This window comes from Pipra filicauda, unplaced genomic scaffold (genome assembly GCF_003945595.2).
Source record: "Pipra filicauda isolate LSUMZ 115617 unplaced genomic scaffold, ASM394559v2 scaffold26_size5592650_pilon, whole genome shotgun sequence".
NCBI classification, from domain to species: domain Eukaryota; kingdom Metazoa; phylum Chordata; class Aves; order Passeriformes; family Pipridae; genus Pipra; species Pipra filicauda.
In genome coordinates this window covers 4,851,544-4,868,015 of record NW_024104387.1, presented here as the reverse complement: position 1 = coordinate 4,868,015, position 16,472 = coordinate 4,851,544, and the positions used below count along the sequence as shown (strand labels likewise).

At 36.3% G+C, this 16,472-nt stretch overlaps 1 protein-coding gene across 5 annotated transcripts in view; it reads left to right on the top strand.

Moving 5' to 3' along the window:
* The window catches only part of IRAG1 (inositol 1,4,5-triphosphate receptor associated 1), a 105,454-nt gene that overhangs the window by 75,156 nt on the left and 13,826 nt on the right, over positions 1-16,472 (top strand). For all 5 annotated transcript variants that reach the window (XM_027737032.2, XM_039382468.1, XM_027737076.2 and 2 more), the window contains 10 exons: positions 690-760; positions 2,522-2,695; positions 3,668-3,745; positions 4,222-4,271; positions 4,701-4,742; positions 5,848-6,438; positions 8,821-8,899; positions 11,695-11,815; positions 12,686-12,716; positions 13,797-13,937. In XM_027737032.2, the coding sequence (XP_027592833.2) occupies positions 690-760; positions 2,522-2,695; positions 3,668-3,745; positions 4,222-4,271; positions 4,701-4,742; positions 5,848-6,438; positions 8,821-8,899; positions 11,695-11,815; positions 12,686-12,716; positions 13,797-13,937 (1,378 nt within the window). The remainder of the gene's footprint in view (positions 1-689; positions 761-2,521; positions 2,696-3,667; positions 3,746-4,221; positions 4,272-4,700; positions 4,743-5,847; positions 6,439-8,820; positions 8,900-11,694; positions 11,816-12,685; positions 12,717-13,796; positions 13,938-16,472) is intronic.

Sequence of the window (16,472 nt, the reverse complement as noted above, 5' to 3'; positions counted from 1 at the left end):
TGAAGTGGAAAACTTCAGTTTTAAGTTGAATTAAGGTTATTTCCACTCTTCTGATAAAGCATGCTTCCTGACCTGGGATTTTTAATTTATTGACCTGCCATTAGACTTAAAATACAGGGGAAAAAATGAATCAGAAAGTTATGATTATAAATCTATAATTTGCTTGTACTTCACCAAACTTCAAGATTATTTTAGAGTCAGAACTGCAATGCATCCCTTTAAAATTATTTGCCAGATCAGTATTTACATTTCTGTAGTCATTTGAGACTTTCACCGGGTTTGCGTGTGACGTTATGGGAGTGTCAGTGTGGGAGCCTAAGGAATTATTTCAGCCTTAAAACTTAGTTTAAGAAGCTGTAACAATTTAAAAACACTAAATTTTTTTCGCTATGTACCACATTTACATGAGTTTTAAGTCATGATGATGGTCTAAAGAGATGTGGGACTTTTTCTGAGAAATCTAAACTCACAGTGTATGAGGTCATTAGCAAATTTCAGAACTCCTTTGTGAGAGCAATTTCTACAATTTTCCTTCATTCTACAACTCCTCCATTTTCCAGTTGTTTGGAGATGAGAGGAACTACAATAAATGCTTTTTGTCTTCTTTTTTTTTTTAATCAAAGTGCTTTCTTTTTACTGTTAAATTTTTATAGATAATTAGGACTTTTTTTTAAAATTCTTCTCTCTAGGTCTCGTAGTCCTCATAGGAGACATTCTAACCGTGCCAATAGGAATTCAACAAGTTCATTGACTTCTGTTGGTAAGAAGAGATTACTCATTTAAGCTGGGATGTTTTCTCAGAAAATGGGACATGCAGTAAAGACCTAATTATGGAGTCTGACTGCACTGACTACAGTTTTTTCTTGTGCACCCTATGTAATGTGTCCCTCACATGCACAGGGAATACTGCTGGCATGTTGAATTTTGTAAGTGAATTGCATGCAGAGTGACTCAGGGAAATATGTGTATTATTAGATTGCTGCATTAGCTTAACATTTTTAGAAGGCTGAAGACGTATGTGCTTTAAATTCTTGTTGAATAGAGACTACTATTCAGTAATAATGGGTTTTGTTACTTTTGAACTTACTTGCTCAAGGAAGGTGGAAATTACCATGTCTTGCAAATCTTCTCTTTTGCTGGCAGAGGGAAAGTGTCATGGAAGGGCCATCTCTCAAAATTCTAACACACAAATCTTGGTTCAAACCAAAACAGATATTTCACTGAAAATAGGTTGCTTTAAGAATATTCACTCTGTGGGCATGATATTTGATAGCCTTGAAATTGATGTAAATTTAAGGAAATTAAAGCCAAAGCACCACTCCCTTCCCCCCAAAAAATCAACCAAAACCCAATGAAGAAACAACCCCACACCCACAAACCAAAAACCCTTGAATTTTTGTTGCTTACTCATGTCCTTAGCTTTTCTGAAAACTGGTGGTTCTGTAATGGCTCTTGTCAGATTTTAAAATGTTTTTCTTATATTACCTGATGACTTTCCTCCTCCCCCCCATCCAAGCTGTTCTTTAGATGCTTGTAAAAGCCATTTATACCAACTCACAAAGTTGCCTTTCCAACAACTGACTGCCTTCTTTGCTTCATCATTGAGAATTGTAAAAATTGGTGCTCAAAGTTTCGTGTTTTCAAACCGTCTGGAAGCCAGGAATTAATGGGTTCATTCTACAAATAATTAAAATTGTTTAGAAAACAATGCATTAACCTAAAGGCCTAAGTGTAAGGCAGTGACCTTCAGTTTGTGGTCCATGCACCCTCCTGGGTCAATTATCTAACATCAACATAAATGTGCATGAGGAAAAGCAATCTCTTACAACAACCTCTTTAACCCTTGGGTATTCTAATGGGTATTCTATTGGGAATTTTGCTTTGGAAAATTCTTGCAGGTCCACCACACAGTAGAGATTGATTTGCTTTTTGAAACAGCTTTATAATTCTTGGGCTTTAGCTACTCAGCTCCTGCCTACAGCTTTGCCAGGTGCAGCTTTACTGTTGCTTCTTGTGGGGAAAGCTCTTCTGTCTGCATAGAATAAAATCTTTAAACTTCCAAACTCTGCACTTTAGTTATAGATTATTTCATTTAATCACCTGTTTCTTAAAACTAGTGTGCATAAATCTTTGCCTGGTAAATTTGTGGGATCTAAGCCTTGAAAAACTGAACATACAGATTCCAGGAAAAGACTCAATCTACAACAGAAATGCCATGACTATTAGTTGAGATGGATCTAATGCCACTTCTATTTAGAAATTAGAACAACTGTATTGGGGACACTGCTGAAAAAAGCAGTTTCACATATCAGAGCATCTTTCATCATAGGAATTTAATCTTAGTGGGTTATCTGTGTTTTGGAGGACTTGCTCTAAACTTGAGAATATACCATTAGAAACGAGCAGACATTAATGTTTGTTAAATGCAAGCTCAAAGCTAAATTTATAGGTGTTACTCCAACATGCCACAGTATATCTGGAAACTGGAGGTGCAGCTCTAATTCTGATGTTTTCTACACAGACAACAGCGGGCACGTGATTGACCTGGTAAATGATCAGCTACCAGATGTCAAAATATCAGAGGAAGACAAGAAGAAGAACCTTGAGTTACTAGAAGAGGCAAAGAAAGTGAGTGAGAGGTTTCTGATGCGCAGAGGCAGAAAGTCGAGGAGCAGCCTCCCAGAGTCACCCACAGGTAGGTGCAGATTCTGAAAACAGGATTGTATGTTCTACTTCAAACAGGTACTACTGTAATCCATACATTGCTGCTGTTTAGGTACACTTTGTTCATTTGAGGGTCAGAATCCCTCTGCCCCTCTCATGATTCCATATAAAACAGAAATGACTGATCTCTGTATTCAGATGTGTCAGTGGAAAACGTTGTGAAGTTTTTAAGTGCCTGAATGTCACACTGCAAATACTGTAACAAGAAAGCATGAGGTATTTCTATTGAAATCTAAAAAATGGTCCCAAATTACTGTTTGTGGGTATTTTCTTCCTAATGCTCCTATTGTACATTAAATGAAATTTTAATGATTCATACTGCTGATAAAACATTACCCCAGACATAATTACAGACTCTTATTCTGAACATAGTCACAAACTAAGCTAAATGAACCAGATCATACCTTGAAAACAGCAGAATAAAATGTTTTGTTCTAGAATGTCAATTGAAATTATTTTTTCCCCTTATATGAAGTGTTTGAAAACTGGAACAAAGTGCCATTTTACCATGAAATAGGACTTTCATTTAGCTTTGAAAAGCCAGTTCAAACAAAGTTTCATCTTAAAATTGGCTTGACAGTTTCTGGAGGGAAAAAAACCCCCACAGCTACACTTACTAGAATTAAATTTTCTTTTTTTCCTAAATTCCACCTGAATCCTGTTTTATGCTACTTCTCTGCAGTGCTTACAGTATCAGAAAACTGAGGAGAACAAGGATTCTCTGTATCAACAAAATAGTATTAGTTTTTGGCAGGTATAAAAAATAAAACATACTTTAAGTTCCTAACTTACTTAAAATTACTTGTCAGATTCTGGAAAAACATATGACTGATGACTATGATATTCATGCTTTAATCTTATCTGAATTTTAAAAATTCAGAAGCTACAAGCCTAGAAAGTAAAGTTACCTTTTTTTTTTGTTTTTGTCTTTTTTCTAATGAAGCAGTTTCCCCTACTCTTAGTCCTAAAGTTTCACCAGTAGCATCTCGGAGCAACTCTCTCACTCTTCCAGTTCCATCAGGTAAAATGATCATAGAATAGGTAAGGGTGGAAAAGACCTCTAAGATCAACAAGTCCAACCATTTTCAGGTTCAAAGTTTAATTTATAAAAGCTCACACAAAAAAAAAATTAGTATTTGTTGAGGAGAAGTCAAGAGTAAATTTAAGTCTCTACTCTCGAATATTATAAAGCCCATGAATGTATATAAAATACAGTTTTACATATATATATTTAATTATATTTTTATTCCTGTGGTGCTGCAAGGTTACATGTTCTACTTTTTTAAACTATTCAATAATGGAGTTTTGAGAAGCTTTAATGATCTTTCGCTTGCTGTATTTTTGAATATTTTTTTCCTTTAAATTAGTTTTTTTAACCTTTAAATTTTTTCCTTTCTATATTATGGAGAACTGTGCACGTATGTGTTGCTAATGCTATAGAGGTAAAAACTGAGCAGAATATCAGAATATGCCCTAATTATGTGTGTATCTTTCCAGGGTCTGATGCATGCACAACCACTAGTATTGAGTCAGTATCTCCAGGGCAGGTAAGAGCTGAATAGTCTGGGCAGTAACCTGGTTTTTACAGTACTATATTAGTATGTACTGCTCTTTTAGTCCCCAGGGAAATGGGATGTTTGGAATACTGGTTTATATACAGCAAGATTGGATTATTGATGTGTTTTTTCTGCAGAGCGAGGGACTAATAAATGTTTACTCTGAAGACAAAAATCCATGAGGTAACAAGTGCTGAAAGATCATAAAGATCTGTTAAGTGTAGAAAATAGAAGAAGATCCAATATAATCCTAATCTACAAAAAAAACTAATCCCTAAATTTATTTCATAAATAAATGTGACAAGCAATGTAAAAATTAAGAGATTCAAAGTTCATCCATTAATATCTATATCTAACATTTGCAGCACAGATGTGAAAGATAACCATGTAAGGCAATTCTTTCTTCCCTTTTTTTGCTAGAATAACAGAACTGTGAAAGAGGATGACAGGCAAACTGCAGAGGTAAGTGTTTCATGTTAAGAGGTGAACAAAGTCTGCTGGTTGTGTCTTAACACATAATTTGTTTCTGTGACTAAAAACGCTGAAAAACTGTTCAGTGAGTGAAGAGAAAATTATACTGCTCTAGGAAATTGTGAAGCACCTGCAAATGTGGTGGAGGACAATGGGCCTGCAGTTGATATTTACATCCTATAATGCACCCTGCACTAGCTCAATTAAAATCAGTACACTAAATGACTTTAGAAGTAAAGCAAAAATATCTACCATAGCCACTTTGGTGTATGCCAGTGTTTCAGACAGACATCCTCTTCCAGACCCCTTTGGTTCAGTGGAAGAGGTTTGTGTTCCTTACCACTGGTGGGATGTTACTGCTCCACACAACTACCAGTGGAGAAGTTTATATGAATGTTTCCTAATTTGTTTTAGGTGATATTGGTTAAAGAGGTTTCTCTGTGTGTGGAATGGGCCATGTTTGCAAAAACCACTATGGCGCCAGAGTTTTGGAGCAGTAACTATAAAGGAGAGGAGCAGCAAATATTTAAGGCAGAGCCCATGGTCAGATTGTATGTTGGTGGCCTTAAATTGCTGACACAGGTACCCTTAGACAAAATACAGGTATAGGCAAAAATTCTTCTCCTGTAGAGATTGCAACCAAATTATCATCTGTGGTACTGCGCACAAAGAAAGAAGAGAGAAATTACAATATGTGCTTTAACTTACTGTACAAGCCCATGGGGTTTTGTTCCCTTGGGAGGTGAGGGACTAACAGAAAAGAGACAAAGGAAAGTAACAGTGCTGTAAGATACAGGGTTAAAGGTGTGTGTTCAGACAAACCTTACATTAAAATGATGAGGAACTTGGCTGTGTGAGCATTGCTGTAATGGAGTCTGGAATGGGAGAGGTTAACTCAAAAGTTCAGAGAGGAGATTCCCAATTCAGTATTCTTTAAGTGCCTTTTAAAAATTATTTCTTTTGTCAACAGCACATGTTTAAAAGCAAATGTCACTGAAAAGGAAATGGCTTTTTACAGTGAAAATCTGTCCTTGGGCGGGAGAACAGAGGAATCTGGATTTGTTTCTTTGTTTTATGTGTGTCCCTCTACTTTCAGAATGCTGCAAAAGGATTAATTGATCGAAGGCAGAATGATCAAAGAAAGATTTCTCAGGGAAGGTTGGTTCCTCGTTCTGCTGGTTTTGAAAACTCCAAAGAGAAGCTATCTGACCAAAAAGAAAACTTTGATCCACGTAAACATATGGATACTTTACCCAAATGCTCCCCTGCAGGTGGTGATGGTGGCAGAATGTCTCTTAATACTTGCATGAATGTTTGTGAAAATGAACTTGGAAAATCATTCCTCAAGAAAGGAAAAGAAAATGATGTTCCTTTAAGAACCCATCTACCAGGACCAGGGATAGGAAATATGGACTCAAAGCTAAAAATGCCTGTTCCAGAAATGAGGGACCATAAAGTTTCATGTAAACCAGAATTTAAACTGTGTGGACTGCGTCCTCCTCTGCTACGGGCTGTGTCATGGGACAGCTTGGAGCCTGGGCAGAAAGAGAAAACACCTTCAAAATTACCATCTGAGGAAGATAAAAGCTTTGCTGGTAACAAACCCAGCAATCAGTTAAAAGCATTCAAAGACCTTCAAATCCAAGTTCAACCAGTTCGAATGCAGAAGCTGACAAAGCTCAGAGAGGTGAGTCCTAACCACTTGTATCCTGTTTTAAGGTTGTTTTCATGTCTTGCTAAACTTCCAACTTGCTTAGCATTATTTAAAAATGCAAGATACATATAGTGATATAGTAGGAAACAGTTTCAGCAAAATCAACACAGAATTGTATCATGTTTTTCCTTTGCAACTTTAGTAAATTGTAACCTGTAAGTAATTCCATGGAATTATTTTATTTCAACATGCCTCAAGTGCACTGTGGTATCTTCAGTATGCATGTATGTGCTCTGGCACATTGTCATACTGAAAGAATGGACTAATTGCTTTCAGTCTGACAGAAAGGTGAGTCTACAACACAGTATAGATCATTTTTTGCATCATTTACATGACCTATAAAGAGAAAGCAACCGATTAACGATCATTTTATTTGTAAAACGTACATGGGACTAAATTGATCTAATTTTATTTCTGAAGAGAATTTTAGACCTGAAGTTCTCTTTAAAAGAGTCACTTATGCTTTTTTACTTCCTTTGCTTCCCTGTGATATGCTTTTTCTGCTCCATCAGAATTGTCCTCAGATCCACAGGCTCTCACAATATAGTGACTAATTGTTTCATTTCTGTATGAGTGGGCTGAGACCTCTGTATAAACAGAAATCTGTTACTGAAGTTTGGAGTTACTGTACTCTTGTATAAGGGCTTACAAGCCTTTGTGTATTATATATTGTTTGTAAACTTTATTAGGATTTAAAATTCACTTTTACTTTGTTCAGCTGAGTGTCTTTGAGTCCTGTGTTGGTTGGTACTCTCCCTTCTGAAGGCAGCAGTCCTGTCATTCAGGAATACCAGCCTTTGCAATAACATTACAGTTGCAGGTCTGAGGGGACAGTAAATGGTTTTGGTATGATTATTTGCTTATTGAACATTCTCAGAAAATGTCTCAAAGTGTCCAGAGCTGTAAAACTGGGGGTCTCTGAGGGCAAGGGCAGGTAGAGAATGTCCAGACTCACAGTTCCTAATTCTAACATTGCAAATGTGTCAGAATTCAGAAGCATAGACTTGGACACTGTGGTATCTATAAACTAATTGCTAAATAATTGTCTAAATGATTAGTAAAAGTTAAGAATTAAACCCTAAGAAAAAAGGCAGAAATGTCATGAAATGATAAACCACCATAAGAAAACAACTACCATGTCTTTATTACAGGAATGTCCTTTGAAAGAAAAAAAAAAAGTAGTAGTAGGTACTTTGCTGAACAGCTTAATAAGAATATTTTCTTTGATCCCCAGTAGTCAATATTTTAAGCTGAACAAAGGGCTGACAGGCGAGGACCTCAAATTCTGCCCTTTGGTTAATTCATTCTCATTGTATTGGGAATGGCAGCTCAGCTACTCATCTTTTATATAACACACCTAGTCTTAGTGTACACGTACTGTAAGTTTTGATAATAGAGACACTTGAGCAATATAATGTTGGAAGAAAGTCTTTACTGTGAGGGTGGTGAGGCACTGGAACAGGCTGCCCAGAGAAGCTGAGGATGCTCCATTCCTGGAAGTGCTCAAGAACAGGTTGGATGGGGCTTTGAGCAACTTGGCCCAGTGGAAGATGTCCCTGGTCAGGGTTTTGATCTCAATGATTTTTAAGATCCCTTCCAAACCAAACCATTCTATGAGTCTAGTTCTGAATGGCTTAGAAGTTGCTAAGCACAAATAACAGAATTAAAAAATTAATATAACACAATATGTAATTCCAGTTAGGTGAGCTTTGAACTTTGCCTCCAGTAGGAATTGTCTACTCACAAACAAAAGCAGGTGTTTGTGAATTTTAAAAAATATGTGAGAATATGAAAGAGATGATAAAAGGAGAAATGATACAACAAGATTTAATTCTGGAGAGCATTTTTCCCTACCTGTAAGGAGTAGGGGCAGAATACAGAGACAGTGAAGCATTAACTTGCAGCTGTAGAATCCCAAGCTCTGGTCTTAATCAAGTCAAAGTGGCCAAGTCTCATATACATGATTTTCTGAATTTTCTCTGTTTTCTGGGATGCTTAGTAGTTAATGGAGCTGTGTCCAAAATTGCTTTTTTTCACTCCCAATTACTAAAACTCTCTTTTTCAAAACTCTGTATTTCTATTTGAGTAAGAGGCACATTTTGCAAATCTCTGTTTGCATGACCAGGATTTTTTCTAAATAATGCCTGCATGAAATGTGAAATATGTAATAATTTAAAGTGTGTGTGAATGTCTGTGTATATGTGCTATGTAACACCTGACTATAAGTTAATATAGATAATCTGCATTATGTTTATTAACTAAAGTAAATGTTATATTCACTGTTCACATGGAAGGGATATTTAACCTGAGATTTCTAGTTCAGTTACTTAGATATGTTACTATTTTTCTTAACAGGAGCATATTTTGATGAGAAATCAAAATTTAGTTGGACTTAAACTTCCTGAACTTAGTGAAGCAGCTGAACAGGAAAAAGGTGCAGTATCATAAAAGCTGAAAGGAGTGTTTGTTATACACTGATTCTTATAATTGACTGTTGGAGGGGTGGGAGGAAAAGTCTTTTTGTTCAGTTGCAACAGTAGTTGAAGCAGTCATGGAGGAAGGTAATAAATGGTGATTAAGAGAGACCAATAATGGAACTACCTGAATTTCTTGATGACCTGAGCCAAGAAGATGCTGCAGGTATTATTACAACCAAGTGAAAAGATGCACATGTGGAACTGAGTCTATTTTGGACATAATAGCTGGAGGACTGCCTTGAGTTTCAGTGGCTTTCTGTAAAAACTCTTCAGCAGTGATGGATTGAATGAATGTGACCTCTGCAAGATATTGTGGTCAGAAGGGTGAATTTAATCCTTGGGAGTATAAACAGGAGACAGAATGCTTTATTCCTGCTTTTTTATTTTAGTATATGTGTGGCAAGCGTTGAAATGGCATTTTCACTTCTGGTACACATTTCTATGTCAATGTTATTAGAAAGAGTAAGGCCACAGAAGAGTCATAAATGTGATTGAAGGATTGGGAAAATTTGCCTTGCCTAAGGGGGATTTTTTAAGCTCAATTTCTATGATATTTAAAGAAAAATAAAGGAAATGGTTTTTTAAGGGAAAGGCTTAAAACTCTACACAAATGAGGAAAAAGAAATCCGGCACCAAATGTTTTTTTCCAAACTAATGCAAGCACAAGAGATTTGATGCATCTAAAAAGATTCAGGATAAAAATAAAGAGCAAAGATATAAACCTGAGGACAGTTCAACATGTGGAAGGATTAAATAGCAATAGTGCTGAGCTATCAAACAAAAATATTTACACCAAAACTGCGTATTTCTTTGAAAGTAGTAAAGTCAGGACTTGTTCAGAGTGTTTTTAAGGCCACATTACTGAAACTGATTGTCCAAAATCTGATCCAAAGACAATCTCAATTTTTCTTAATGCTGTTCATTTTGCTAATTCATAGATCTGCTTTGGGACTATTTCATAAGGCCTTAAGTTTCTGTTACACTGAGAGATGGTTGAGGAATTTCATGTTACCTCTGAAAGAGTCTCATCGTCAGTCTGAATGAAACAAGATTAAAAGACACTTCTTGTCCTCTATATTTAGTGATTATAGCTTTGGATTCTTAGAGGTGATAATATTATTCCTGTCACTCTGCTACTATGTAATTTCCTGGAAATTATTTAGCAGGCTCTGTTTGAAAATGTAAAATAGTTGCCCTTTTACCAGCCCGTTGGATAATTTTTTTCAGGTTTGAAAGTTGTGAGCAAAACATTATGAAAAGCTAAGCATTATTTTATCCAGCTTTCCAGCCAAGATCTCGTGAGCATCACAAGTTTTTTTAGAGTCCAGTAACTTATCTAAATGACAGCCAGAACATTAAGGGTCAACTCTGTCCTCAGTGGGGAAAACAAGCGAGGGATCAAATCCTTAGTTCATTTTTTAGGGAGACTTCCTTACATTGTCATAAAAGTCATCTTATGCTTTTTAGCTGGAGTGGTAATTCTGCTTAAAGAGTAGGAAATAGCCAGATACTTCATTATTACTGTTATTAATCCAATATACTGTCTCCATGATGTTTTCTATCAATGACAAGTTATTGTGATCATCTGAGTAAACACAACTTTGCATCTCCAAAAGTTTAGATAAGTGCAATAAATTACATCTGGAGACATTGTGGTGTCAGGCTGCATTTCATGGGGAAACACATGACTGTTCTTAAGACAATACTGGAATTTTTTAATATAAAGGAAATATAAAGCACATAACTAAAATGTAGCTAGAAAGAATCTCCCATTTTGTTCTGACTTTCATGTTAATGCTCTCCACATTTATAAAATGTGAGCTTTTTCACACTATTTGTTTTGCAAGTCTAAGAATCTTTCTGTTACACCTAATGAAAAGCAGTCATGTACAAAGTTACCTTCCCAAGTCTGAGATTCAAACTGGGGAACCTGCCTTTCCTACAGGAAGGTCCTTCAGTAAATTCTGGCAAGATAGGAGGAGAGAAGGGAATCATTATATATAAAATTAAATAAAATTAAAATACAAAAGCTAAGTAATATGAATTAAAAAAAAAAAAGTTTGAGCCATACTCAGTCCTTATGAAAGTGATAGAAGTAGAGAAAGTAAGGATAATCTTTATGTCGTGTTTCAATGCACATGCAATGAAATGAGTGCATGTTGTAATTCATTACCATAAATGGTGCACAAAGTCTCTAGTGTAGTACATTACACTAGACTTTATCTTGGTAGGTGGCATTTAAAGCCTGAGGAAATGACAGTATTCTCCTAGAAAATCTCATGTCAAATATTCCAGAAATGATGTAAAGCACAAATGCAAAACATTAGGTTAGAAGTTCAAGTGCTGAATCTGCATTCAGTTTGAACTCTAGGAAAAATACTAATACAAAAATTATTTTTCAGTGCATTAGAGACTGTCAGAGCACATATTACTTCAGTTTTTCAATGATGATTTTGCAGATTACTTTTGTTGTCACTCCTCAAGAGGAAGACAGGGAATCTTTAGCTGTAAAGGAGGGATGAGTGATGTATCACCACATGCCATAGAGGAAGTAACATTCTGCATGAAGGGATAGACCTTTACTTTTTGTTCAGTATTGCTCCCAGTAGAGTTGGGTGGAAGCCTCACTGATTTTAAAAAGGACACAGTTAAGCTAAGAGGTCCTATTTGCCTCTGAGATGCTGACTTTTAATAGTTAATGCATGACTTTTCAAATAACATAATTTTTTTTTAAATCTGAAAATGTCTTCAGGCCCTTCACCTCTCCCTTCCCCCACTGAAGAGGAAGAGCCAAAGAATAGCTCTGATGTCATGCCCAGCATTCCTGATGTATTGCTGCGAAAACTCCGCGTGCACAAATCGCTTCCAGGAAGGTAAAAGCTCATTAGAAGTGGAAAGATCATCCGGGAGAAGGAACACTAATGGGTTCCAGTGAACTCCCTTTATGGAGTTCCATTCATAGAGGTCCACACAAGCAGATAAATCTCTGCATCTTAAAATGTGCAACATGGATTTTCTGAAAAATTTTGAAGAGGGCACCAGCTTCCAGTAACCGGCCAACTTTTAAAATCAGTTTGTAAACTCTAACATAAAAAGTCTGAAACCTAAATTTCCTGTTACAAGTAGATTTTAATACGGATTTTTCCACTCCTGGCTTCCAGGATTGCTGCTGCAGGTATAAATTCATGTTGAAAGCATTGGTATTTCTCTCCCCCAGAAAAATAATCAGGGCAGATAATGCTTACCCATGGTAGAATTGGGGCAGGTAAGAATTCTGCAATTTTTCTGCAGGTGACAATTTTTCGGGGAAATTGAGCTTATTTTGCAAATGTAGTTGAAAGACTCGCTTGCAAATTCACTGATTTGGGCTTTGCAAGGCATTAAAACAATTCAAAAAATATTTGGGCTAAACTAATTCCTGCATTCACCCAAGTGTTTTTGTTCCAAAAACGCCAGAGGCCTTCAGTCATTTGAAACAGTCAATAAGTGTCCTCTGTGCCAATGAAATAAATATTTAACATTTGTCATGAAGGAACTGTTATATACAATATTTTATGTAAATGAATGCACAAGGTGAAGAATTCAGAGAGAGCACTGCTTGATTGTAATCAATACTGAAATGTAGTGGAAAACTCATAAACCTCAAGCATATGTTACATTGTTCTTTTCAATCAAATATTAGAATAGCTTTGGTTTTAGAGACAAAACACATTAAAATGTGATTTTTTTGCTTTTATTTCTAGCTCCCCTCCACTTACTGAAAAAGAAGTTGAGGTAAGTATGTTCCTAAACTAATTATTTTGGGCATATGCTTCAATTTTAAGTGGTTACTGTAAGTCTAAGGGTCGTTATTAGAACAAGGTAATGGGATGATTCTTTTTCCCAAAAAAATATTTCTCAGAAAAAAAACATTTTGACCTCAATCAACATAACGACTTTGTGAAAGAAGAGCAACATGAACTGTAAAAAGACAGAGTAGGAATAAGCAAAACATTTGTATGTGTGTTTTTCATAATGAAATAGGCATTCATTTTGGAAATTATTATAATATATACATAAAGTAGTGAAAAAATTGAGATTAAATGGGAGCAGAAACTAAACAAGTTAAATTGCATTTTTATTGGCCAATAGGAGCTTTGGGGCAGTTTTTAATAATATCTTGCTGTTAGTTTACATAGTTTTTGCTTTCTCAGTTTAAGCCAATAATTTTGTTTGCAGGTTGCTCTTTAACTTGCAGGCTTTGTTTCTTTTTCTTTTTGATATACCAGTCAAGAAAATGATCTTTATTTACATAGATACATGGAACTATTGGTGCCTTGTGCTTTGCAAAGTATTAATCCTAAGAAATAACGTGTCTGGTGAAGAAAGAAACAATCTTTAAAAACAGGGTGCAAGAGAATAAAAACGTTAGCACTTAATCTTTCTCTGGCTTCAATGGTAGGTGTTTATCCCTGAGGTAAAACAATGCTAATGCTGAGCTCATCTCTGGACTTCCTCTGCACAGACTATCTGTTTAAAAACCTTGGGGACCCTTGGAGGAAGTCCAGCTAGAAAACAGATCCATTGTGATTCTGGTGCTTCTGGTAGGCTACTTCCTTCATTGTGTCTCTGCTCTACTGAGCTCCCAGAAAAACAGTCAGGAAAAGAGGCAATAGCACATTTACTCATAATTTAGTGGAAGTAAATAGAAGTGACTTTTGAAACAAAATAATTTTCAAAAATATCTTCAGTTTTCCGTTTCAATACTTATTTAAGCACCGAAGTTTGTTAAACACATACCTATTCATAAACTGTTATTGGAAATTACATTGCTGTGAGACTTATTGAAAAAATGCCTTTTTTTAATCCAAACAGAATGTATTTGTACAACTTTCCTTGGCCTTTAGAAATGATAGTTACACGTTGGAATCTAGAATTAACCAAGCAGAGAGAGAGAGAAATCTTACAGAAGAGAATGCTGAGAAGGAACTGGAAAACTTTAAAGCAGCCATTACGGTAAGAAAACAGCAGGAATTCTTTTCCTGAACTGTAGTGTCCATGGAAGTGCACACACACTGGAAATATGCATGACTGTTATTTCTTACATGTACTGTAAATTCAGCCCCAAAACTACATTTTCTGCTGCTTGAGCTCCTTACTGTGAGCTGCCTGCCACCCGACAGGAGAGAGAGCATTTTCTGCCACAGTGGGCCACCATTGCTGGAAAGGCATAGAGGATGTTGCCCTACATCTGGCCATAAATACTATAAATTTGCTGGTCAGTTCTGAAATGGTCTGAAACCTGAGTCCTGACATTTGCAACTTGAAAGATGCAGATACAAGAAGGTGGTACAGGAAAGGAAACAGTGAGGATTACTTAGGGAATACATGTACCCTCAGGATCAGGTTTTGGGCCTGAATACACTTCTATTCCAGCTGTCCCTGATGTTCCTTTATAGCAGCAGTTTTCAGCCCTTCCTGCCAGCTTTCTCTGCATTTTCTAACTGAAATGACAAATATATCTCTGAGATGTATCAACCTACGTGCTGCACATGTTTCTGTGCAGAAAAGGGAAGGGATGGTTAGATGTCATGCTGCTAAATGAAAGATGTAGACCCAGTTTGCACATTACAAGGAGGTGCTGCCATTCTTAGGAGAAATAGTGAGGAAAACATATATTTCTCCAATTTACATTATCAAGTACGTCATCAGGTAAGAAAGCATACTATCAAAAAGATACTTACATCTTTTCATCTGTAATTTCAAATCTGCATTTCCAGATTAATTGTTTTGGGAAAAAAAACCCCAGATGTTTTGAATGTTTTGCTGCCCTTCCCTCTGTTCTCTTCGTAAAGAGCAAGCAAAAATAACCTATTAAATCTCAGGATTTTCAGACTGAAAAAATGTCTGTTAGGTTTGCCATGTATTTCTCTTAAGAATCCCTAATTAGGCACCAAGGACCACGTTGCCAGCATGGGACAGATGTGATTAGCTTTTTCTTCCTCTCTGCAGTTCACACACTACAGTCTGGCTTTTACAAGCTTTTTTATGTAATTTATAACCGAGTGAAAACTGCCATTCCTATGAAAGCTTTTGTTCTATACAATGGAATAAACTAACAAGCAATTAAATGTAGTGATGACTTCTGTATAATCTCTATCATATTAGACCCAGACTTGTTCCAATCTCATTGAGAGGTTATCTTCATTTCTGTAGGGCAGGCATACGTTATATGGCTCAATGACAGTTTTACCAGTCTTTCTGATTCTTTTAATCAATCTGGTGATAACTGATGTTTGTTATTCAAAAACCTAACTTCCAGAGAAAGCTGATCTACGTGAACTTCGATTTGTTCAAGAAAATAAGCAGCTTACAGCTGCCAAGGAAAAAAATGGAAAATCTGAAATTCTGTGCATGATTTTTCTCAGACAGATTCTTCCCTTATGCTTTCTTGGTTCTTGCAGTCAAATTTTGGTTGCAATTTATTATCAACGTAGCTTCCATGATAAATAAGTGTAAAAAAATTTTTGTGGCTGCAATTGTTGTTGTTGTTGTGCCAGATTCATCAGTCTCTTGGCTGTGTTTCTACACCAAAGGTTCGCACTATAAATGCAATTTCTGAAACAACTCCACTTAAAAGATACTTACCTCCCTTCTTTTGAGGCAGGGGAGAAAAAGAGGAGGAAAGGTTTTTCTTTTCTCACATCATTTCAACTCCTTGACTTACTCTTGCAGCAATACAAGTGAGGGGTTGCAGAGAACTAGGGGACATTGCAGCTGGACAGAGGGAAAATATGTGGACAGCAGCACAGTGATTAATTACTTAAAACAACCTCTTTGCCAAAACTATTCCATCCTAAAAATGCTCCTTTAGAATATAGAAATCATGCAGCATGACAAAGTCTGCCTGTGAGACTGAACTAAATTGTATAGGGTTGTCTCATAACAAATTTCTCTGTGAACAGAAAATGTATTCAGCGAAGAGATATTCTCTAAGGCTTTGGCTAATAAAACATCTAAATGCATTCTTGCTTTTGGGAACCAATCCCAAGGAATTTATATGCTTTGATGCTTTCCAGTGTTAATCTGTGCTGTCAAAGTGACAGTATTAATCCAGTGAATAGATGCGCCTATTGACTGACAAAAAGAGGTTCAGAAATTGCAATTGCCATTTGATTTACAGGCTATGTTATTTTTTTAATTATTCTTTTACATCTGGAATTCTTGAGACTATAATATCTCATGTTCCAAATGAAAGTGGAGTATCATGACACTGAAAGGAGATGCATGTCCTTAACACCCTGTGCCCAGGGAATTAAAATGTTTGTGCTTCAGGAATGATTTTTAAGTGCTAGTTCAAATAAACTTGTCATCTGTAAAGTGCACAGGCAGTGAGGCACGATTCATGACAAATTTCAGGAGGGAGAGTGTTGCAAATGTGCTGAGCCCTCTTTAACTCCTGAAACAGCAGCAGCACTCTCTAGGTCGTCTGTGGTGGTAGTGCTGGCATTCCTTTGGGGCCACTCTGTCCATGGCTGGTTCTGCCTAGAC